Genomic DNA, 25,200 nt, shown 5'->3' with positions numbered 1-25,200 from the left:
AAAATGGGAATAATTCTACATCTCCTAAGAAGAGGAGTGGGCAACCATAAGGGAAAGCGCTCTAAAGTATACTGCACTCCACTTACATCCATGGTTATAAGTGCTTTTTTAATATGCTAAGATTAGATATATCTGCTTTCTCTCAGCTACTAGAGACCATTGTAGGAAACACGGTTATTTAAAGAAGCAGTAACTATGATAAACCTACTTATCAACTCATGACTCAGGTTCCAAAGTATAATAATTAATTAGGGCTTACTCTTTATTATCATTATTCTTTTCTTAAATTGTATTTTATAGATTATTAATTATTTTCCAAGATCACACATTTTCTGGATCTGATTTTAGCCAAGTATCAAGGATGGTACACTGTGTTACGTTCCTAGAAATCAATGTTATTCTTTCAGGCTGTACTGCCCTCCTCGCAGGTCAACCTGGACAGGATTTTACCCGCATTGGTTTTTATCCCTCTTTCAAAATACTGAAGTGTTTCTCTTAATGAAATTACAAAGTATTTATTTTCACAGTAGTATTAGTGAGTGAAAACAATCATGATGCTTTAGTTAGTCATGGGGCAATCCTGCAACCCTGTGAGCCTAATTGTTGTTGTTGTTTTGCAAAATATTATGATGACAGTAATAAAAATTCTAGGGCCTTCATTTTCACATACAGTTCTTTTCTATGCATATATATAAGCTTTATATTGTAGTATATCATAACTGTTTCCATGTTGCTACATAATCATAATCATCATAATTAGTATTGTTTTAATAGCCATGTAATTATCCATCTTGTTAATGTACCATAATTTACTTAACCTAAATCTTCAACAGTAAGAGAGTGCTTCCAATTTTTCCTCTATGATAAATAACTTCTAGTTTACATATTTGTGCATATAGCTTCTTTCATTTTTTTTAGATTATTTCCTTAGGATATACTCCTAGGAATGGAATTACTAAGTTTAGGAATATGCATTTTTAATAATTTTTGAATAAATTGACATTATTTTTCCAGTTGACAGTGCCATCAGCAATAATTAATATTCTGCTTTCAATACAACCTGTCAGAAGTATTATTATTTGATATTTAATACACTTACATAGTACCTTTTGTTTTTTCATTTTCTCAAAAATAGCAAATGTTAATCAAACACTTGCTTACAAATTATGTGTTCTGTCATGTTTTGAAAAGCCAGTTAGTTAGATTTGAGAGCCAGGTTTGAAAACTGAGGTAGATTTTTTTCTTCTGCATCAAGAATGCCTGCTGTGCTTCTCTCCCATTGTCTGATAGTTTTGTGTATTAGAAACTAATACTGATATTTTTCTGAGCAAAACATTCCATTGTACTCATATAATAATTAATTATTGAAGACCCATGTATAAGGAACTGTAGGGAGTACCCAAATAAAATAACGGGAACATTAGACAATTTAATTAGAAAACTCAGGAAAATACATTAATATTTTTATACCAGCACTCCTAAGCCCAAAAGAGGGGTTGCAATTCAAGTAGTTTAATCTCTGGTCCGATTTAATGACTTTCTCTATCTAGTCTAGACAAGGTCACACATTTTCTGTCTAACCTTCCCAGCTAATCTGACTTCGCAACTGACAAACTCAAGAGCTCCAGCCATTCCACTTCCAATATTTTTTTCTAGATTTCACCCCAAGAAATCTTTCTGATAAATGAAACCCCCATCTCTCTCCCACAATAAAATGCTTCACACCATCCCCAATCTTACCTTGCACCAGACCAAGCAAATGCATGAACCTTCATAATACATGAAATGGTTTCCCAAACTGCAGCCCCATCCTAGGACTGGATGCCAATTCCAGAGATCTGGTTTTGCCCTCCCTTCCGGGCAACTTCACCTATTTCTCAGTTGGGTGTCTTCCATGCCTTACCAAATGGTAGAAAAAAAAATTTTATGAATATAAGCCACTGTAAATCCATCCTGGCATTGAGTAACCATTCTGACTAGAGCTTTCTCTTTGGCCTAGGGGTAGGGTTTGTTTGAATAAGATAATTGCTACATATCAGTGCCTGGGAACATAAAGGAAAGAACTTACCATATTTCCCCCTTTTTCTTCTTGCAGCATCAGCCGAGGGTTCTCCATAAACACGGTTAGCCTTCCAAGCTGCTGTCCTGCCAGTTGATATGAACATGGCCCGTTCCTCACAGAAAGACTAACCCATGGCATTGCCAGAAGATATCCTTGGAGCATGGACAGATTAACTGGATTAACTGGAAAAAAAACACCCATTCAGTCAAGATTATGGGCTTTGGAAAAATCTTACTTTGCTGTGGATTTAAAATGAGGTGCATAATATAGTGCCAACTCGTTCCAAGTGGTCATGGGCAGACCATTAGCTGGAAAATTGCTTCCAGTTTTCATCACTGTGCATAACTCAAGTTCCCTTTGGGGAGCTGTCTGTGCCCTTCACTAGAAGTCCTGTTTTAGCATGGCAACTACTGGATTATTTTATTATGTGTGCAGATGGCATGATGTTTTAGAAAAAAAAAATTACAGCAGTTCTGCAATCTCAGTGGAAGTGTTCACAATATTATGCCCTGGTAGGAATGTAAACATGTCTCGATTATGTTAGTTATGACGTCTAAAGGTATTCTGTCCAACTCTTAAGCACTTTATATGAGAACACTACACCAAGATGAATCAGCACGTTCAGCACATGTGAGAAATCAAGTATTTTTATTTTTATAAATCTTGGTGGGTTTTTTTTTTCTGGCTCAGACTGTCCAAGACAAACTCCACTACTAGCATAACCCCAGTTGTTTGTGGTAGGTTGATGTAAATATGGCCACAATACTGTTAGACTTCACCTCCGGATACTTTACTGAACAACTGGTTTACTTGTAGCGCCAAAGGGAAGCCCTAGGGGGTCTAGTGATTGTGTTAACTTAGCTTGCTTCTTTGTTCGCAGGCACAATTGACCACATGCACATACAGGCACTCAAATACAGGAGGCTTCTATTTGGCTAATGTAGATATTCCTTTATTTTGTAGAAGAGTTCTTCCAAAGGAAAAAAGGGAATGTATTCTTTTAATCAAAGACCATGGTAGATGGATGGTAAAGGCAACAGAATGCAATTCTTTTGTGTGGTCTGACTTTAACACTTCAGAAAAACATCCTAAGTCAAGTTGAAATCGCCATTCTTTCAAGAGAGAAACATCAAGTGACCCTACTATGTGCCTAGAGAAGAAAAAGTGTCAAGTCCTATACTAAGTTCCCTTACTTAGTGTAGAACCTACCAGTCCCTTGTTAATCCTTTCTGGGATTATACCTGTGACTAATTGCTTTTTGTTTTTTGGTTTTTTTTTTTTAACTACGTCTTACAACAAAGCACAGTCCTGGGAAACCAGTCAACTTAATTATTGCTTGTCTTTGAGCATTAGAGACATGTTCATATTGACTTGCTACATAACAGTGTAGCATGTTTTTTCCTGAAAATATCAAGTTGACTGAATGGAAAGCTCAGCAAAGTATGTTCTGTGTGCCCACTGTCCCAGCCTGGGACTGACGGGCATCAGAGGCTTTGCTTTAAAATATAGTGTAACCACTTCTGAAAGACTTCCAATGCAAGCAAGCTTAGTGTTTTAGGGTATCTCCAGATACATAAGCATTGTCTGCCTCCACTCAGGGTCTCAGGAAATACACAGCCCATTGGAAACCACCCCTGCCTGAAATTTGGAAACCTGACAGGGAAAGGGAGGAAGGTCCAAATGAGTCAGCAGCAGGATGACTCACCACAAGCCTGGCAGGCTTCAGAGCCAGAGAAGGGGGCTTCCAACAAGGAACTCAGAGAAGTTTCAGTCGCCACCAAAATCTGGCCCTTCGACAGGTCAGCACCAGGACTGCCAGGCCCTCTGCAGACGTAATTCTCCTCACATCTATAATTAGGAGACCAAATTCCGGCTGCCAACACCCTTGGACACAATATTCCCGTCTCCACTGCCCATCTCATGTGGTTCAGTTCTAATAACAGGTCTTCTTCTTCCTTTCATTCCTTCCTTTATTCAGCAAGCATTTGTTGACCATCTATTGTGTGCCAAGCATTGTGCTTGGGCAACAACAGTCCACAAAGCAGACTCCCCACCTGCCCTTAGGAAACTGTATCTCCTCCTTCCAAACATTATCACTACCCCCACCTTTTCCACAATGAATACTTAATTCAGACAGCATTCTCCATTCTGCCAGAGTAACCTAGGAAGAAGAACATGGCAGCAGACGGATCCTCAGGGAGCAGACAGCAGACTGAGAGATAGTAAACCGCATCAGACCACATATTTGCACCTTTCAGTTACAGCCAACTCTTTGAGGGCCCAGACTGAGCTGGTTGGAGCTCCCCAAAGCAGCATTCAATTGCTTTTCCTTGATATCCACCCTGGCTACCTATGTTCCCTTTCTTTATACAGGCACAACCATTCACCTCTACACTGGATTATCTAACACTCCAGTTCTATAACTAATCCAGGGGACACACAGTTGAGTCTGATGAAGCCTAAGAACTGCCATGTGCTGAGATATTGTAACTGGGAATTAAGATTTAGCCAAGGACATCGTGAGGCTACTGCTGACTCTCTTGGAAAACTGGACATGCTTTGTAGTGCAGATGTTCACTAAATGATGGTGGTTCATTGTTACTTACTTTGACCTTTGCAAAATATTCTGAACAATTCAATAAGTAGAGTTTCCTAGTTTGTTTGTTTTGTTAAGTCAAAGGAGTGCTGTAAAATTTTTGAAAGATGATGGGTGAAGAGGGACCTAGGAGAAGGCAAAATGAAGACCATTAAAGAGCCCCGTTGAAGACTGTATCTCTAAAGATGCCTTAATGCCTGGCACATACTCCATGTCTGCATACGAACTACTACTCTTTTCCAAACTGTCAACCTCTGTTTGAAATTATTTGGGGGGATAGTTTTGGAAGCATGGTGGCATAAAATCCGAGCAGTCAAGAGCTAAACCAGCAAAAAAAGAGGAATTACTTCATTCGCAGGCTTTGGCTTCTTTATTACCTGGTGGTCCTCTGTGATCTCCCATGGTTACCTTCAACTGTGCTGTACTTTCTTCCCAAGATGCATGTTTGGAATGTTACCTCCTAGAAATCCAGAAATGGCTGTGGTGAGTTTTGTTTAGTCGGAAGCAAGAGGTGGGGAAGTAAAGGATACATATTTTTATGTCTAAGGACTGTAAGCTGTTGATGCTTGACTTTTACTTTTACCTACACCTGTGCTACACCTTTATTAAAAGGCTGACACCCAGACTTGTGCAGGAAAGGCACTCTTGGGAATGAACAGAAATGAATAATTATGAGACTTTCTTTCTGTGGTGCCAAGGGAATTCGCTTATTTCCACTCCAGAACTGAATAGGCAGAGCATTGCCAGTCCTGCTAGTGTGAAAAGCAAATCACTTCAATAGTTTGAGACGTACCTAGGGGAAGAGAGATCCTATCAACTTTCTTTGTGGGTAGTGGCGTACCTTCAAATCCCTGCTCAGGCTCTGTGAGGTGTGCACCCGCAGATTTCACTTCTACCTCCGGAATCCTGGCAAACAAGCCAGGAATCTCTCCAGAGTCACTTCGCAGTTGCTCAGATAGAGGCCAACAGTCATTAGTCCTGAGGAAATTCTGCCATTTTTAACATTCAAGGAGAAAAGGAGTATCAGCTGTACCTGAGAATATCAACTAAGGCTAAAAACCTCTAATGGATCCCCCTTGTTACTTGCAAAAGCTTTCTTTGTCTGCAAATGTCACATAATTGATTTTAGATAGGAACAACAAAAGTCTCAAGGAAGTGAAGTTTTTAAGACCCCCCTTGGCACTTTACTTTCACCAAAACCTCCTCTTTCCAGTACATTAGCAGTTTTGTTCTTTGTGATGTTTTCCTCTACATTCTTTAGAATAATTGTATTACTTGACAACTAGACTTGTCAATCGCCTTAGACTCTTTTTAAAAATCTAATCTTTTGAAAATGACACAAATTCCTTTATTGCTTTAAGGCTGTTTTTATTCACCCCTCCCACAGCCCCCTCCACTGCACTTTTTTGTTTTTGGGTTTTTTTTTTTCTTTCATCTCTCTTTCTTTTAACATGATGCTGTGGGTTGATTTCAAGAATTCTATAAAGAACTCAACAAAAAACGTAGTCGTTACCTTTTTTCCCCAGTCCTAATATTTCTTCTTAAGCTTGATCTTGGTGAAAACGTGTTGCCCAAAAGGCAGTGAGGTAGGGATTAATAACGCTGACCAGTCATCTGGAAGATTAATGCCAATGCAGCCCTGAGATCAGGAAGGAGGACAGGCCAGGAGATGTTTCTACTCCGGGCACCATTAAGGACTCTTTTCCAAAGGCAGATCCTGCTCCTTAGATCTGAATCTAATCCTGAATCCAGAAAATTATCCTATGAATTCTGGTTTATCAACGCACATGATTCCTGGCACCATTGCATGGCTTCAAGGTAAAAGAGAGCTGTGTTTCCATTATTTTGCTATGGTGATTTTTGGGAAGACAGACAGCATTCTTTTGAAAGCGGGAAACTTGAGGAAAAGTTGGCCAAGTGCACAGGAAAGTTCTACCACACCTTAGTATAAGGAACAAAATAGATGCTACTCATCTGGGGAACATAGCTAAAGGGACAGTAACAGTACTGACGGCCTTCTGGCCATCACCTTAGCTCCACAGGGAAAATTCTGGGTAAGAGCAAGCACTGTTTCTAAAATCTAAATTTTTTAGGGTGAAATTTACCAGCACCAAATGTAAAAGGGAAGTGCCATCAGGCATAGGGCTGGTTTTATACTTCCTGCCCAACGGCAAAATGACTGAGACATGACTTCTATGGAACAGCAGAAAATGGATGCCAAAGATATCATAAAACTGAAGTTCAATTTGCCACATAAGGCTATTTAAAAACTCTGATGCACTCCAAGAATTCTTCCTTCAGAGCTTTCCTCCTACCATTATATCAAGCACAAGAATACACCAACAGCACATACTTAATGTAATGTAAAAGTAACCATATGACTTGTGTTGAATTACCATTGGCTGGTTGACATGATATTAATAAGTGTCATAGATATTTAGACATTATTTCTGATCGTACAAAATTCTTTTCATAATTTGGAGCCAATGGTTTGGGAGGTTTTTTGTTTGTTTGTTTGTTTAGTTATTTGTTGTGTTGTTGTTTTCCAAACCTCAGATATTTTGAGGAGCCTTAGAAAGGCTCTTAAGCCCAGGCCTTTTTGCCTCATGTGCAGAGTATTAAGAACAGCCCTGCTGATGTGAACCTCAAGGAAGGAGGCTATTAAATTAATCCAACACTGGAGATACTAATACCTCAAACAATTAAAACACTGAAGACTCTGCTGGTCGCCTTCCACATTGTTTACAGCCCTTTTAAATTCAGTCATTTGGATCAAGAGAAATAAACGGTTGGTTTCACGGGGCTTTTGCCAGATTAGCACAGACACAGCTACCAAATGTGGACGTCTAGACTGAGTGGATGCATGAGAGCAAACAGATCTGTTTTATATGATTGCACTTAATCACCACCACCGCCCAAATTCTGTAAAAGTATATTCAAATACTTAATGCTAAACAAAACTTCAAAACAGGAGACTCTTACTGGATCATGTTTTCACTTAGGGTAGGATAACTGATCTTGAAGATAACCTTGTAGAAAAATTGCTGGCTGGAATGCCCCAAGCACCTGGGAATTGGTGCTGTCCTATTCCACAGACTGATCATGGTCTTCTCCCATCTCCTCAGAGGAGTTAGCCTGGCCTCTAAAATAGCACAAATGCCATGAAAATATCTTTCTAAGCCATATAGAGACTTCCTATCCAAGTATAATTCCAAAAATATGATTTGAGTTTGAGCATGCCTGTGGTCCTTGATTCTATGATCCCTAAATCAGTTCTACTTCTCTCTCTGTCTCTCTCTCTCTCTCTCTCTTTCTTTCTCTTTCTCTCTCCCTCTCCCCCCAGTATTTTTTTTTTAACCACAATTAAGTGCATTTAGCGTGTTTACATTGGGAACTGCCTGCTGGCTCTATGTCTACTTTTGACAATGCCTATGTCCAGATACCATACAGTGCATTTGAGAGAGGACTAAGGTTATGTTTCCCCACATACCAGCTGCTGCAGAGGTTTCGAAGTGCCTGACCCAGTTCTTTTTCACATCAAAAAGGCCTTCGGTTACAGATGGCAACCTCAAATATGAATGTAAAGTGGGGGAGGAAATTCATGTTTGAATGCTGAAACACTTGTGTTTTTTATTTTTATTCAATACCCACCTCAGATCACCAGAAAGGGAAGCCTCTTTGGTGGGTGTTGGCCCCCACTGCGGGCAAAAGGGGTTCTATTTGCTTAAACTCATACTCGTAGGCAATTTTAGGGCTCTCTGGTTCTCTGAATGGTTTCTCCACCACTACCTTTCTTCCACCAATAGAAAGATGCTGTCCTTACAAGGCCATGTCTGAGAAGACCAGGTTTTAGCTAGTAAAAGAAGCTCACATTGCAGAGAGTTGAGTAATACCAGGCTCTTGACTTTGCACTGTGTGTCGCAGTCATGATTGGGACAGAAGGAGCCAGTCTGCTGAAAAGCCAAGCCACCACAAATATTTGGAAACTAATTCCACTGAAACTCTTGTATCATTAAATCATACTACTGTAGTTTCAGTTAAAGTAATTATTTAATATAATTAGGCACTAAATTAAATAGCTTTGCACAAAATTTTAGAAAAGATCAATCTTGTAACAAAATTTAATATGAACAGTAAAAAGCACCTGAGAAAAGAAAATATCGATCTGTTGTGGTTTATATACTTGAGTTATTCTTAGAACTTTGTGGAGATTGACACTGCTCTGATAAAAAGGAAGAAAATGTTTTGAATTCAAGAATGCTAGACTACTAGAAATCTCCCAGTCTCTCTGGGCCACTGCTCTTCAGTATGGGGCGCTCTCTGTCCCTCCTTAGCAGATGGGGTTGTTTGGAGGCTAAAATGAGCTAAGGGAAGAAGCTATCCTGTGCCTCCAATATCCCTTATGTGTAATTAGAGTGCTGATCTGGGTTGCAGGCTTTATTCAATGATTCCTTTCCCTTACTTGAGGCTTTCTCCATGGAGCTGTTATTTCTGAGCCTCCATTCTGGGATTTACAAAGGAAACAGAATGATGAAGAAGTAACAATCAGCATTGTACACACACACACACACACACACAACTTTTTCTAATATGTGAGGTTAGTCTGCAGAGTCCACAGCCCAGGTGTCCATTTATTTCCACTTCTTCACCTCCCAAAGATTTAGAGCTCCATGACCTACCAAGGTTAAGACTGCCAATCCCAGGTTGGAGAAGACCCATCAGAGCGTGGAGGTGCCAAACTGAGAGGCACAGGAAGCAGACAGCCACATCAAACTTTCTGGATGAACTACTGCATATTGGTGTTTGTTCTAGGAAAGAAAGAGGAAGAAAAATTACACAATGTGAACTGAACATAAAAGCAGTGCTCTTTATAGAGGATGAGAAGGGAGCATGGGGGAGAATCTGATTTAAAAAATGATTCATTCCTTCACAAACACTAACAAACATGGCTAAAAAGCACATGTCAGAACACAGAAGCCTAGGTAGATGATCAACATTTTTATAACTTCCTTAAGTGAATAGTTAAACCAGCAATCTGAATTCTGTTGGTCTCCCAAGAGTGTTTAATTACATAAGTATTACCCATATTCATTTCCCACAACTGTTGGGTTTTTCTTTCTTTCTTTCTTTCTTTCTTTCTCTCTATGCATCCTAGAAAAACTCCCCCGACTAGACTTAGCGGGAGGCAGTCAAGTTATGTAGTAAAACAAGAGTGCCTTTTCTGTTGGATGTCCACTTTAGTTTCCTGCCTTCCCAGGGCATAAGATGTTTAGAAACGTTTTTTCTCTAAACATAAGAATTATTGTGTACCACAATTTTGAACCACCGATTTCCATATCTTCAGCAGCTATCAACTCGCCAATTCCCTTTGGGTCTCCTTTGTATATTCTTATGTTCCCTTCTGTTTCCAGTTGTCCTCAAAAAGAGTTGAGGGGGGCATAACTCTTATAAAATGGATAAAAATGAAACTGTACAGATGTTTGCCCCCCTTGTATCTGTGAGCATGATCTCTATCAGGCTTGAAAATCTGCTTTATCATTTTGTATATTTGACTATTTTGTATTCAGCATTACTTGACTCCTTATGTGCATGGCAATGTATTAAAATGTGGGATTTCTATTACCGCGTAAAAGCGTTTTGATTCTGATTTTCAACATATATCCTTGGAAAAAAAATTACATTAAACTTTTCTATTTTCTTCAGCTCATCAGCTTTGCAGAAGAAAAAGAAAAGTTAACAGCATTTCACTTTCCCTGTGTTAGCTAATGATGCAATTCATGGTGGAAAATTGTCCTCAATTATGCTGTGTTTCCTAGAGAAATAATATGTGTGAAATGAACTGATGGCCTCCCTATGGCTCCCAGCACACAGAATTCCCCCAGCACCAAATCCCACCAGCGTAATTGCAATGACTGGTGAACTCTTTAGTGTCGAGCACAGCTGGACAGGAGACACAATTCTCTTCATCCCTCAGACATGGTAACACACTAGGAAGAGATGGGGCAACAGATCTTGGCCCACCGATTTCCTCTCACCCCAGAGAGGGTCTTATGTACTAATAATAGTATGATTGATGGTATTTCCCAGCACCTCCTGCTCCATCCATCTCTCTGAGGTGGTAACCAAATGTAAGCTATCTGTATTTTATCAATAGAAAGACTGACCTTCAAATAACATCTACCCAAGAGACTTGGATTAGAAACCAGTGCTTCCAAACAGATTTGGCATAGCCAGCCTCTAGTGCGGCAAACATCTGCAATACCCTCCACACACCTCCATATATTTTTAAAGGGACATTTTCCTCAAACTTAAAAAAAATCCCCTGAATAATATGATACACCAGATATAAACAATTGACCATTTTCCTGCTCTAAACTACCATTTTCAGCCTTCCTTTTCTCAAGGAGACGTCATAATGAGTACTTATAGACACTCTGACTTTACTTAATATGATGAATTGCCTCAACCAGTACAGGAGAAACACTTCTTTCCCAGAAAGGAAAAAGCACTTAGAAACTGCATTAAAAAGAAAGGAGGCACCCATTGTCTTTTTTATTACATGCTTGCTGTAAATCTAGTGTTTGTTTGGTTTTCTGAAAAAGGTTTTCAAACGTAAAACCTGTGATAACCTTTTAGGTTAGCTTACTGACTCCACGTATAAACCTAAATCTTTTTATATACCTTGCAACCCTAAAAGCACAATTTTCTCCTACTTTCTCTGCTTAAAGATTTTGAACACAGAAAATGGAACCACCTCGTTGTCGGTTAACCTTTTTAGAAGATGTTAAAGCCAGAGCCCCCAAACAAAACATTCTCTTTGTCTTTACCTTTTGGGATCATTTCTAACTATTTCTTCTCTTCCTGTCTCTTTCTCTTATTATTTTCTTCCTTTTCCTTTGTTAGTCCTCTGCCTTTAACTTACCTCTCTCTTTTGTAGGCTTGTCTTAAAACCTTTCTCCATGTGCCTTCCTCTTCCTCTATCTCATCTCTACCCTCCCTTTTTCTCTCCCATCTCTCTCTCTCTCTCTCTCTCTCTCTCTCTCTCTCTCTCTCTCTCTCTCTCTCTCTCTCCCCCCAACCCATTTACCCTTCTCCTTTCTTCTTTTTAGGGTAGAGCAGTTATCTGTCTTTGTATCCCCATCTCTTGGCACATTATAGTTGCTCAACATCATAGTTACTCAACAAATGTTAGGTGAACTGAATTAAACTTGGTGACCTGTTTTTCCTGGCTTATTTTCTTCCTGCCTACTGAGCCTAGCAACCTCTACAAACACTTCATTACACAAATTAACTCATAGTAATAAAGACTACACCAGATGTGTTTTCTGAGGTAGGTGAAAGCTTTAGTTAACAGGTTCTCCCCAAACGAGGAGTAGGCAGATTCTCCTATATACCACTTTGCCAATACAAAGAAAAGCCTTCCTGCCATCTCAGCGTTTGGGTAACTCATGATACCTGGGGCAAACATGGTAGCTATATTTGGATCAAGGACAGTGATGTCTGTGAGAAGTTCAGTTGAGACCACCAAGATAATTTTTCAACCTAAGATTATTCAGAATCTTATAAAACTTTTTTGTGAGACCAGCAAACGTGAAGTGCAGTACTGGTTATCTTGTGCTAGAGGAATCTTTAAATGCATTTTAGTTTCCTATTTATCTTTTTTGCCAAGAGCTGGCTTTGGTTGAGGTTTTCTCTGTTGATGATGAAATCATTAGAATTGTTAAAACTTTCTCCAATTTCTATTTGTAAAGCATATAGATGTATGTACATTGTAAAATAGCTTTCCCTTATTTTTCACAGACATTGTGCAAATATTGAAAAATTAGCTAAAAACAAGCTTTAATAAAGACAACTACGATCACATTTTTGTGTAGCACTGGAGAAATACAAAGTGGTACTAGATCATGAGAAATGTTATATAGTTGTTTTACAAGTGATGATGTTCCCTTTCTCATGAGAAGTGGAAAAGTTGACAGGGTTCTATTTTTCTGTCATATTTCTCTCCTTTTAGTAGTGTAACCCAAATATTAATTAGGTTCCCATGGTCCAGTCTCTGCAGGAAAGTTCAAGAAGGGAATAAGAATGCATATGAAAACATTGTGAGATTTTACTTTGTCCTTCATGATACTTCCAAAACTGAGTGTGTGGGTGGAGGTGTGGGTATGAGTTACTCAGAAAGTATCTTAAAATCCTACTTCCCATCTATGCTACCCTTATTATCCTCCACCCAAAGGCAGCTGCTTCCTTCCATTTTAACTCTTCTCTCTCTCTCGGGAAGAACGCTTCTAAATCTCAACCCTTTTCCATATAACTTTCCCACTTCTGCCTCTCCAGCTCAGCTTTTCTATCCTTGTCGTGATTCTCCCTTTCAAAATCATTAAAACAAAACTAGTAAACGTTGAATTTTTCTTTAGTGAGAAAAGAAGAAAAAGGGATATGATAATACAATATTTTTCTTAATGATTTTCTTTAAGAAAATCAATTTTTCTTGATTTTTTTTTAGTAATTCTTGCCCCAGAGCTGTGAAATTGATGACTCAAAAAAAAAAAAAAAAAGGAGAGTAACAGAAGATTAATTTGGTTGCCGTTGATGGTTTAAATTCTAGTTCCAGTAAGTACTCCTTGTGGGACTTGAAATCTTTTCATGTTTTAACAAACATAGGTGGATCTTGTGCCATTTGTCCTATGTGCCAAGAACTGTTCATGGTACTGGTCTAAGTATTATTGATTCAGAGATGAATGACATTTTTCCTGAGCTTAGAGGTCTTACACACTAAGAGAAATAAGCAGCTCAACAAATAACTTCTTCTTAAGTAGCCTATATTAAAAGGAAAATATCTCTGGAAGGATAACTTAATACCCATTTGTTCCGAGATGCTGGGGTTGGGGAGAGATGCAAGAATGTTCCATAATCAAGTCAGCTCTAAAAATATGATAGATGGGCCGGGCGCGGTGGCTCACGCCTGTAATCCCAGCACTTTGGGAGGCCAAGGTGGGCGGATCATGAGGTCAGGAGATTGAGACCATCCTGGCTAACATGGTGAAACCCCGTCTCTACTAAAAATACAAAAAATGATCCGAGCGTGGTGGCAGGCGCCTGTAGTCCCAGCTACTCGGGAGGTTGAGGCAGGAGAATGGCGTGAACCCGGGAGGTGGAGCTTGCAATGAGCCGAGATCGCGCCACTGCACTCCAGCCTGGGCGACAGAGCGAGACTCCGTATCAAAAAAAGAAAAAAAGATAGATGTACTTTACCCTTGTCCTAGAGACTTGGGATGCCTATTAGCACATTAAAGGCTCTGAGGGCCGGGCGCGGTGGCTCAAGCCTGTAATCCCAGCACTTTGGGAGGCCGAGACGGGCGGATCACGAGGTCAGGAGATCGAGACCATCCTGGCTAACACAGTGAAACCCCGTCTCTACTAAAAAATACAAAAAACTAGCCGGGTGAGGTGGCAGGCGCCTGTAGTCCCAGCTACTCGGGAGGCTGAGGCAGGAGAATGGCGTGAACCCGGGAGACGGAGCTTGCAGTGAGCCGAGATCCAGCCACTGCACTCCAGCCTGGGCGACAGAGCAAGACTCCGTCTCCAGAAAAAAAAAAAAAAAAAGGCTCTGAGAAGTCTTGCAGGAAATAATCATACACATTTGTTCAGTGTAGCACTTTCAAAATTCATTCAAGCATCAACTGTTTTCCCCAAGAGAATACCAATTTACAGCCCGTAGAACAAACACTTTTGGAAATACCGTTCTAAGCCAACCAGTGCTTCATGGCAATGTTCTTTCAAGCAGGTGAGTGTGCAGACCCTCAGGAAAGAGGTGGTGCCACAGATGGATCCCCTGAGAGAGAGATAGACACCTGGGGTATAAAAAAGTGGGCTAACAACAAACCTGCCACTTTCTATTAATGAAAATAATTACAAACCAGTCACTACATGTTCAACCCAATTAGCCTATCACATCCAAGCCCTTTCACCAGCCATGAATGGAGAAGGGGGAACAAGTGCATAACCTTGGCCAAGGCTCACATCTCTCTATATTTTAACATTCTCTTCTGGAATATTAGGGGTTTGGAATAGATGGACTCCTGTAATCCCTTTGCAGCACACTACTTCAGTTCAGTTCTAATTTTGTACAATCTTATCCTCAGCTTTGCTTTTAAAGTAAGCACATAATTCTTTTGCAGCAACTCGGATGGAGCTGGAGGCCATTATTCTGAGTGAAGTAACTCAGGAATGGAAAACCAAATATCATATGTTCTCACTTATAAGTGGGAGCTAAGCTATGAGGATGCAAAGCCATAAGAATATATAATGGACTTTGGGGACTTTCAGTGGGGAGGGAGAAGGGGGTGAAGGATAAAAGACTACATACTGGGTACAGTTTACACTGCTCGGTTGATGGGTGCACCAAAATCGAAGAAATCACCACTAAATAACTTATCCGTGTAATCAGAAATGACCTGTACCCCAAAAACTTTTGAAACAACAAATTAAACATAATTTAAAATAAAGTAAGCACATAATTAGAAAATCTAGAAGCTTCTAATACACCATAGTTCACTTTCCTTCTTAATACTAAAGAGAATGCTTTCATTTTACAAATATTTTTGTCTCCCAGGTGTTATAGAAGCAGTTTTTCAAAGAAAACAAAAATTTGGACTAGAATTTGAGCAATGACACAAGCACACAAGTCCGCAGTTGGTAACTTCATCAACACAAACAGGTATTGATTTTTATTGGTTAAGCCAAAAATCTTTAAAGATTATTCTTGGATACAATGGAATCAGGAAAAAAGAAGTCTTTCAAAGACTTCAACAAAAAGAACAAATGCTATCAAACTTGACACTCCCTTTGAAGACACTCTATTCAAAAATTAAATTAGGGGAGTTAGAGAGAGGGTGAATTCAGAACTATATTTTAAAGAAGGAGTCCGGCGCAGCAGGCTCATGCCTGTAATCCCAGCACTTTGGGAGCCCGAGGCGGGTGGATTACCTGAGGTCAGGAGTTCAAGATGAGCCTGGGCAAGATAGTGAAACCCTGTCTCTACTAAAACTACAAAAAATTAGCCAGGCATGGTGGTGGGTGCTTATAATCCCAGCTACTCCAGAGGCTGAGGCACAAGAATTTCTTAAACCGGGGAGCCGGAGGTTGCAGTGAGCAGAGATTGTGCCACTGCACTCCAGCCTGGGTGATAGAGTGAGACTCTGTCTCAGAAAAAAAAAAAAAAAAAAAATGATTCAGAAAGATCTTCTGCCTAACTCTTAAATAATGAAATTTCTGAGAGTGTGTTTTTGTGTTTGTATGCACATGTGTGTACATACACACAGTGATGGAGGTGGAGATGGAGGCAGGAGGGAAGAGGGAAGAGACTGGGAGAGTTTCAAAGACCTAATTCCCCTTTGGTCAGGTATACTTTGTCTCTGAACCTGGACAAGACAGATACATCCCTGCCTTTGTTTTCCTCTTGCATTCATTTCTATCACATTGCAAAATCATTAAATGATGCTGCTCTGTGAAAACAAAATCCTTTTTTAAAGTAGATGATAGGTAGATAGATAGAGAGAGAGAGAGAGAGAAAGAGAGAGAGATGATAGATAGATGATAGATAGATAGATAGATAGATAGATAGATAGATAGATGATAGATAGATAGGTAGATAGATGATAGATAGATTTTATTTCATTTTGAAAAACAAAGGTTGTTATAATGAGAATCAGTCCTGGTGAGTATGTGATATTGGTCTCTGAAATACGATTTAATTCCTCTACCAAAGATAGTAGCTCCATTAATTGAGTGCTTACTATGGGTCAAATATTCTTTACATCACCTCATTTAATTGTAACAATATTCTGTTGGATATTATCGTTTCCCTGGAGGCCATTATTCTAAGTGAAGTAATTCAGAAATTGAAAAACAAATATCGCATGTTCTCATGAGTGAGAGCTAAGCTATGGGTATGCAAAGGCACACAGAGTGGTAATGGACACTGGAGATTCAGAAGGCGGGAGGGTGGGAGAGGGGTGAGAGATGAAAAACTCCCTACTGGGTACAATGTACACTACTTGGGTGATGAGTACATTGAAATTCCAGACTTCCCCATGATACAGTTTATCCAGGTAACCAAAACCCGCTTGTACCCCTAAAGCTACTAAAATTAAAAATAATAATAACAGTAAGATATTGTATTTCCCATTTCACACATAAAGAAATTAAGGCTTACAGGGACTCGGTTATTAGGCTATATCACAGAGCTAACCCAGTTATTTCTGACTGGGAAACATAAAAATCTCAACCATTAAACTGTATATCCATGTACTGGGCACCCACTATACACAAAGCACTACACTAGACAATTAATCCCTTGCCTAAGTGGTCCTTAAACTCTTCAGGATCACAAGTTCTTTGAAAAACCACTGCTGAAAGCTATGCATGCTCTTTTCAAAAAATGTACCCAGTGCACAAACTTCGGCATACCTTTTCAGTGGATTCAAGAACTTTCTGAACACATCTCATCTTAAGAACTCCTGCTTTAAAGAATTGCACAGAATTCAGTTGGTGAAGAAGATATGATAGAAGAAGACACATAGCCAGCAATGACTTAGCCGTCAAGATGCAGCAAAGTTCCTCTCACAGGAAAAGGGGAGGTGGTCGTGATTCATTCTACAAGTACTTACTGGGTGCCCCCCAATGTGAGGCCCTGGGAATACAACAGGAGATTGTACAAAGTCCAGTCTTCATGGAGAATACTGCCCAGGAAAGGACATAGGTAAGTGAGCAGGCATTTGATTTGTAGTCCGCATTCTGCATTTTTCTATTCTTTGATGCTTGTAAGGGTATCCAAAAGACCAGCTAATTCGATATTGGGTGTTTATTTTTAAAGTACAGATATTGCTATTGCATAATTTCTGTCCTCATGTGTAAAGCTAAAGATATAATGAACATTTCTGTTAACAAAAATATTTTTCCTATTCCCTTTGGTGAAAAGGAAGCAAATAGACCTGTTCTTTCAAACACTGTTCCAACATCCATCTTCCAAAATTGGTATTAATGTATGGTACATCTTTTTGTGCTGTTCATCTCAAAATTTTAAACATTCTTTTTTGTTCAATGTGTTATTCAATTTAACTTAAATTGGGGTGAGATGGCTTTAGTAGGAAACCAAGTAAATACCCAGTGCCCTCATATGGTATAATTTCAGGCTCATCAAGTGTTTTTTTATGTTTATTCAAGAGCTTTTTTATTCATAACTCATTTATTTCCACCAAGTAGCTGTGGCAATTCATAAGAACATATACTATAAAATATAAAGTTATAAATAAATAAAATTCAGGATCAGAGAAAATGTAGTACCATTAGAAGATTAAGACAAGGGTGTAGCCATAGCCTATACACTTTGGTCATCATTATTAAAAAGAAGCCATAAATTTCATGCCAACCTTGAGGCCATCATAGTGATTTGATACAGGATTTACAACATCCATAAAAATAAACATGAATGTATAATGGAGAATAATGCAAAAGTCATGTGAATGTTTAAGAACTGTGCTGAGGGTTATGCCTTCAATACCTAAGAATATAAGCTCAGTCTTCTCTGATGATGGGGGTGAAAAAGTTGGAGAAGTATCACCTTAGGAGACATCAAGCTTTCCTTCCCATGTAAGTCTGAGAAAATTTTCTTAATGTCTCTTTATAGGTGGAACCCCGAGTAAAGCAGTAGACAATTTCCCTGCAGCATATGCAATAAAGGTTTTCAAATATCTGTTTCTTATGATGCCCCTCCAAGGCAGCAAAGGACAGAGATTATTGCAGCCAAGTGGAAAAAAAAATCTGTGGGGTCCAAAATAATGTGATCTCAGTTTATGAGCTCATCAAATCTTAAGGTTACCTAAAGGATTGAGAATAAGGAATAAGCAAGATAACATGCTCATGACTAAAGCCCTCTAGCAACCAACCTCAGCTAGAATAGCAATTACGTTTAGAGCATTTGTAATTTGGCAGGTACTTTAATATACTGTTTTATTTAATCCTTCGAATAACTCCAAGGCAGGGGCATTGGACAGGACTCTTTCAGCTGCTAGTGACTAAAGCCCAACTCAAACTACCTTAAGCAGAGAGACAGAAAGAGAAAGATTTGATGATGTAATAGAGAAAAACCGGGACTGGATGGGCTGTTTAGCTCAGTCTCTTAGTATTCACAAGTGCTGCTTTCTTCCATGAATAGCAAAGATGACGTCTCACAGCCCCAGGCTTATGCAGAAAGGGACCCTCTCTCATGACATCCACCTGTCCTGAAAATGGACCTCCGATTGGCCATTTTGGGGTCACATGCTACACCTTGGCCAAATCAGGGTGTCCAAGAAGATGTGGCTCTCTAATTGGCTGCCCTATTGTGGGCAAAGTGGATCCCCAGATTGACAGCAAAAGGATCTCATGGAATTTTGAGGTAGGAGCAGTGCTCAGAAGGAATGGATGCAAGGCAGACAAAAATATGACAGTCCTTGCAGTAAGTCTTATGATCTCCATTTTATAGATGACAAAATAGAGGCCCAAAATAGCAAGTGGCAGAGCCAAGATGTTATTGTGAATCTGACATTAGTCATAATAGGTTAGATTGTGCTATGGTAACCAGAAATAAAACTTAAAATTTCAATAGTTTAGCTGAATGTGGTGGTATGCACCTGTAGTCCCAGCTACTCCAGAGGCTGAAGCAGTAGAATTTCTTGATCAAGGTTGTTCAAGTCCAGCCTGGGCAACATAGCAAGACCCCCATCTCTAAAACAAACAAACAAAAAATTAATACAAAATTTAAAACGTTTTAATAGCTTAGTACACTAAACCATTTATTCTGGTTTATCTTACATGCCTGACTCAGGTAAGGGTGTAGGGGAATCTGTTCCCCACAGTACTCAGACTGACAGTGGAGGCTCTAAGCATCTGGAAAACCTGGATTCCAGGCCCATAAGCAAAGGAAGAGAAGGGCATGATGTTGGGTGCAGTGGTTCGTGCCTATAATCCCAGTACCTTGGGAGGTCAAAGCAGGAGGATTACATGAGCCCAGGATTTTGAGTGAGTCGGGGCAACTTGATGAAACTCTGACTCTACCAAATAGCTGCATGTGGTGACACATGCCAGTAATCCCAGCTACTTGGGAGCCTGAAGTGGGAGGATTGCTTGAGCCTGGGAGGCGGAGGTTGCAGTGAACCAATATCACACCACTGCTCTCCAACCTCGTCAACAGAGTGAGACACTGCCTCAAAAAAAACAAACAAACAAACAAAAAAAAAAAAATATATATATATATATATAGAGAGAGAGAGAGAGAGAGAGAGAGAGAGAGAGAGAGAAAGGCACGAAACACTCACAGCTATCGCCCGCTAGACAGAATGAGCCACGTGGCTCTGCCTAACTGCAAGATACTTAGGAAATGACCCGGGGTCAGTGGGTTGTGGGCAGGAAGGAGGTAGAAGGGAAGGGTCGTGGTGTGTACATGGATATTTGTGAGTATTACATATTTTTGGCATATAAGTGTCTATAATCCCAAACCTTTGGCTCTCATCAATTGTTTGTCAGACCCATATTCCTTAAGTGCCACAGAAGCAAATGTGAGTAATCAGAATTTCTGGTCAGCCTCTCCTCTCGCTTGGCCACAGTGGATGAGACAGGGACAGATATTCTAGTTCTCCAGCTGATCCTAGGAGAAAAGATAAAGGATTCAGAACACAGCAGGCTTCCAAAGCTGGCTAGCCCTGTGCAGGTGTCATTTCAGCCCCCTCAGGAGCCACAGAGAAGGGAGCTGACATATTGTTAATTCAACCCCGTCTACTGGGCACTGAGTCCAGCCGAGGGAGCCGGCAACTGGGCTAAACTTCTAAAGCAACTGTACTTTGATGCCGAGTGTTGTTTCTGAATTTAGTTCTTCACATGATTTAAATTGTCACCTTCAGTGGCCACGCTAAGCTGTGATAGTAGATGCTGGTCTGGACTCTGAATGCTGCCTCATGGCCTTTTGCTGTTGCAAATATCTGATAGTATGAGGGGTAATCCAGATTAATCCGGGCTTTTTAAGTACCCACAGTTTTGATCCAAAAATCCTGCCTAGTCCCGTACCTGCATGAGCCAGATAGTGAACCGCAAACACCCGCTTTTGCCTCTTCTGGCCTAAGCCAGAATATGACCTAAGTGCTTGGTTGGCATTAGGCCTCTTTCACCTGGGCCTGACTCTAGTAATGACTTCATCTTTAAAAGGTAAGGGAGAAAACGTGAGGCCAGGAGGAAGAGAAAAGGAAGTTTTCCGAAAGAGAGCTCTAAAAGAAGATAGTGCTCTTAACTCCTCTGCATCTCCTACTCCAAATACTACCCTTCGTACCTGGCCAGCCACATCAAGCATCCATGAAGACTTCCTTGTTTAGAATTCTTCTGCTTTTTTGGGGCGGGGAGACGGAGTTTCACTCTTGTTGACCAGGCTGGAGTGCAATGGTGCGATTTCCGCTCACTGCAACCTCTGCCTCCCAGGTTCAAGCGATTCTCTTGCCTCAGCCTCCTGAGTAGCTGGGATTACAGGCATGCACCACCAAGTCTGGCTAATTTTGTGTTTTTAGTAGAGATGGGATTTCTCCATGTCGGTCAGGCTGGTCTTAAACTCCCGACCTCAGTTGATCTGCCCGCCTCGGTCTCCCGAAGTGTTGGGATTAGAGGCCTGAGCCATCCCGCCTGGCCCCTTGTTTAGAATTCTTTGCCTTCATGTATGATAACTGTAAAGAAATTACTGACAGTCCCCAAGAATTCCAAATGCTTGCATCCATTGCCAGCCATGGGGAGGAGCGAGTCCTATGGACTATAAACTGAAGTGATGATGCCCTCCCAACCCCCTGGGCAGAAGCATGAACAGGCAGACGGCCTCATTCTGTGCTTCTCTTCTGAGTATCCAAGGCTACTTTCAGAGCCACACTTGCCAGATGGTGAGGCTACAAAGAAAGAGGTGTCCCACGTACATTAGACTTTGCATGTGCAAGAAATAGCTTTTTGTGTGTGTAACCTGTCAATCTTTCAGGATTTGTTTGCTGTGGCAGTTAACATTAATTATTCTAACTAATTCAATATAAGAAATGTGTGGCCAGGCATGGTGGCTCACGCCTATAAAACCAGAGCTTTGGGAGGCTGAGGCAGGCGGATCACCTGAGGTCAGGAGTTCAAGACCAGCCTGGCCAACATGGTGAAATCCGTCTCTACTAAAAATACAAAAATTAGCTGGGCATGGTGGTGCTCGCCTGTAATCCCAGATACTCGGGAGGCTGAGGCAGGAGAATCACTTGAACCCAGGGGGCGGAGGTTGCAGTGAGCTGAGATTATCCCACTACACTCCAGTCTGAGGGAGACTGTCTAAAAAAAAAATTTTTTTAATTTTAAAAACCTAGTGTTTGAAAAATCATGCAATAGGTTTTTATGCTTTACAGAAAGTACTTTGTCCAAAAGAGCCAAAACTTAGTATGTAATTCCTAACTGTCCCTCACTTTTTTCAGATGTTTCTTGTATGCATTTCCATAAGTGTGACTATGGTCTTTAAGCTCCTTTTCCTTTGCAATTGAACAAAACGTTGCTTGGCTTAAAATAAGATTTACCACTTTCGACTGATTAATAACCTCAATTTAGGTTTTAACTATACTAAACGTATTTGGCTTATGCTTCTTAACTCTAGTCTCAAACATTTAGTGTTTTATTTTCCATTTGTTCTTATAAAATAGTAAGATAAGAAAAACATTTAAAAAATACTGTACTCAGAATTACCCAAACATACCTGGATAGCAAAACTAAACTGCTGTTTGACAAATTGGGCCACCGTGTGACGGCTTCAGGTTTTCAGATTTATGGACGTTTCAATTCAGCATAGGAACAGTGGTTGAGAAGTGTCAAGAGAAGTGTATGGCAGTGTGGTTAGACCAGATGGGAGCAGATAAACCTGTATGTGTATCAGCCACCTGGGATTCTGAAAGGGCCTCTTCCTACCACACACTTGCCCAACTCAGTTTTTTCTCCACATGGCACAGAGAATGATCTATTCAAAACATCAGTCAGACCACATTGCTTCTCAGTTTTTAATTTCTAATGGCATCTCCTTTATGTTTATTTTTTATTTTATTTTATGTTTTCAAAAACAGGATCTCACTCTGTCAGCCAGGCTGAAATGCAGAGGTGTGATCATAGCTTACTGCAGCTTCAAGCTCCTGGGATTGAGCAATCCTGCCTCGGCCTCCCAAAATGCTGGGATTACATCCATTTATGAGCCACCGTGCCTAGCTTCCTTCCCAGGTATTAATCCTTAGTGGTGGCTGGGCACAATGGCTCATGCCTATAATCTCAGCACTTTGGGAGGCTGAGGCACAAGAATTGCTTGAGCCCTGGAGTTTGAGACCAGCTTGAGCAACACAGTGAAATCCTGTATCTACAAAAGATTTTTTAAAAAATATTAGCTGGACATGGTGCATGCCCATCATCCCAGCTACTCAGAAGGCTGAAACAGGATGGTGGCTTGAGTCCAGGAAGTAGAGGCTGCAGTGAGCTCTGATTGCACCACTGCACTTTAGCCTGGGTGACAGAATGAGATCTTGTCTCAAAAAAAAAAAAAAAAAAATCCTCTGTGTCTTCCCCTGTAGACTTAATACAAAACTCAACTCAACTCATGAGCAGCTCCATAAGCTCTACATCATCTGCTACCAACTGCCTCTCCAACTTCTCTGACCAACACGCTCCCTCTTGTTCATGCGCAATTTTGTGATATCTGAAACGCATCCTCTCATTCCCACCTTGGGACCTTACTCTCCTCCATGTCTAGGCTTATGTACTACATCACCACACAACTGTTTCTTTCTCAACACTCTTGTCTTTTCTCAAAAGCCACATCTGTAGAGAAACTTTTTTTCATCACCCAAATAACCACTTTCCCACACAAACAATAGCAAAAACAACTATGAAGGACATTTATGGGAAAATTGAGGAAAAATCAAATTTCACTCCATGTTAAATAATGTTGTTACATACAATAGTGGTATTTTTTTTTTAACTTTAGGTTTAAGGGGTACATGTGCAGATTTGTTACATGTGTAAATTGTGTGTCACAGGGGTTTGGTGTACCAGTAATTTTGTCACCCAGATAATCAGGATAATACCCAATAGGATGGGTAATTTTTCAGTTCTCACCCTTCTCCCATCCTTGAATAGACCCCATGCTCCTTTCTTTGTGTCCATGTGTCCTCATTGTTTAGCTCTCACTTATAAGTGGGAACATGCAGCATTTGGTTTTCTGTTCTTACGTTAATTCACTTAGGATAATGGCCTCCGGCTCCATGCATGTTGCTGCAAAGGCCATGATGTCATTCTTTTTTATGGCTGTGTAGTAGTCTATGGTGTATATGTACCACATTTTCTTTATCCAGTGCACCATTGATGAACATCTAGATTCATTCTATATCTTTGCCATAGTGAATAGTGCTGTGATTAACATACACATGCACATGTCTTTATGATAGAACAATTTATATTCTTTTTTATATTCTTTTTTCTTTTTACTTTTTTTTTTAATTATTTTTTATTATTATACTTTAAGTTCTAGGGTACATGTGCATAACGTGCAGGTTTGTTACATATGTATACTTGTGCCATGTTGCTGTGCTGCACCCATCAACTCGTCATTTACATCAGGTATAACTCCCAATGCAATCCCTCCCCCCTCCCCCCTCCCTATGATAGGCTCCGGTGTGTGATGTTCCCCTTCCCGAGTGCAACTGATCTCGTTGTTCAGTTCCCACCTATGAGTGAGAACATGCGGTGTTTGGTTTTCTGTTCTTGTGATAGTTCGCTAAGAATGATGGTTTCCAGCTGCATCCATGTCCCTACAAAGGACACAAACTCATCCTTTTTTATGGCTGCATAGTATTCCATGGTGTATATGTGCCACATTTTCTTAATCCAGTCTGTCATTGATGGACATTTGGGTTGATTCCAAGTCTTTGCTATTGTGAATAGTGCCGCAATAAACATACGTGTGCATGTGTCTTTATAGCAGCATGATTTATAATCCTTTGGGTATATACCCAGTAATGGGATGGCTGGGTCATATGGTACATCTAGTTCTAGATCCTTGAGGAATCGCCATACTGTTTTCCATAATGGTTGAACTAGTTTACAATCCCACCAACAGTGTAAAAGTGTTCCTATTTCTCCACATCCTCTCCAGCACCTGTTGTCTTTTTACTTTTTTTAGATGGAGTCTCACTCTGTCTCCCAGGCTGGAGTGCAGTGGCACGATCTCGGCTCACTGAAACCTCCACCTCCCGGGTTCAAGCAATTCTCCTGCCTCAGTCTCCTGAGTAGCTGGGACTACAGTCGCATGCCACCATGCCCAGCTGATATTTTGTATTTTTATTAGAGATGGGGTTTCACCGTATTAGTCAGGATGGTCTCGATCTCCTGACCTTGTGATCTGCCTGCCTCGGCCTCCCAGAGTGCTGGGATTACAGGCATGAGCCACTGTGCCTGTTGGGTATATACCAAG

General features: G+C 40.4%; 1 protein-coding gene across 19 annotated transcripts in view; it reads left to right on the top strand.

Moving 5' to 3' along the window:
• SAMD12 (sterile alpha motif domain containing 12) overlaps positions 1-25,200 on the top strand; it is a 471,810-nt gene that overhangs the window by 410,343 nt on the left and 36,267 nt on the right. For 13 of the 19 annotated variants that reach the window (XR_012416612.1, XR_012416611.1, XR_010577465.1 and 10 more), the window contains one exon: positions 2,096-10,290. The exons of 3 other annotated variants lie outside the window; for them this stretch is intronic. Coding sequence is in view for 9 of the 16 variants with exons in the window: in XM_073999334.1 (XP_073855435.1) it covers positions 2,096-2,118 (23 nt within the window). In the remaining 7 variants the exon portion in view is untranslated. Of the gene's footprint in view, positions 1-2,095; positions 10,291-15,270; positions 15,923-25,200 lie in introns of those variants that run through there. 3 more of the 19 variants (XM_065519550.1, XM_073999331.1, XM_065519547.1) reach the window with 3 other exon arrangements.

This window comes from Macaca fascicularis, chromosome 8 (assembly GCF_037993035.2).
Source record: "Macaca fascicularis isolate 582-1 chromosome 8, T2T-MFA8v1.1".
NCBI classification, from domain to species: domain Eukaryota; kingdom Metazoa; phylum Chordata; class Mammalia; order Primates; family Cercopithecidae; genus Macaca; species Macaca fascicularis.
This window is presented reverse-complemented; position numbering and strand designations above follow the sequence as displayed.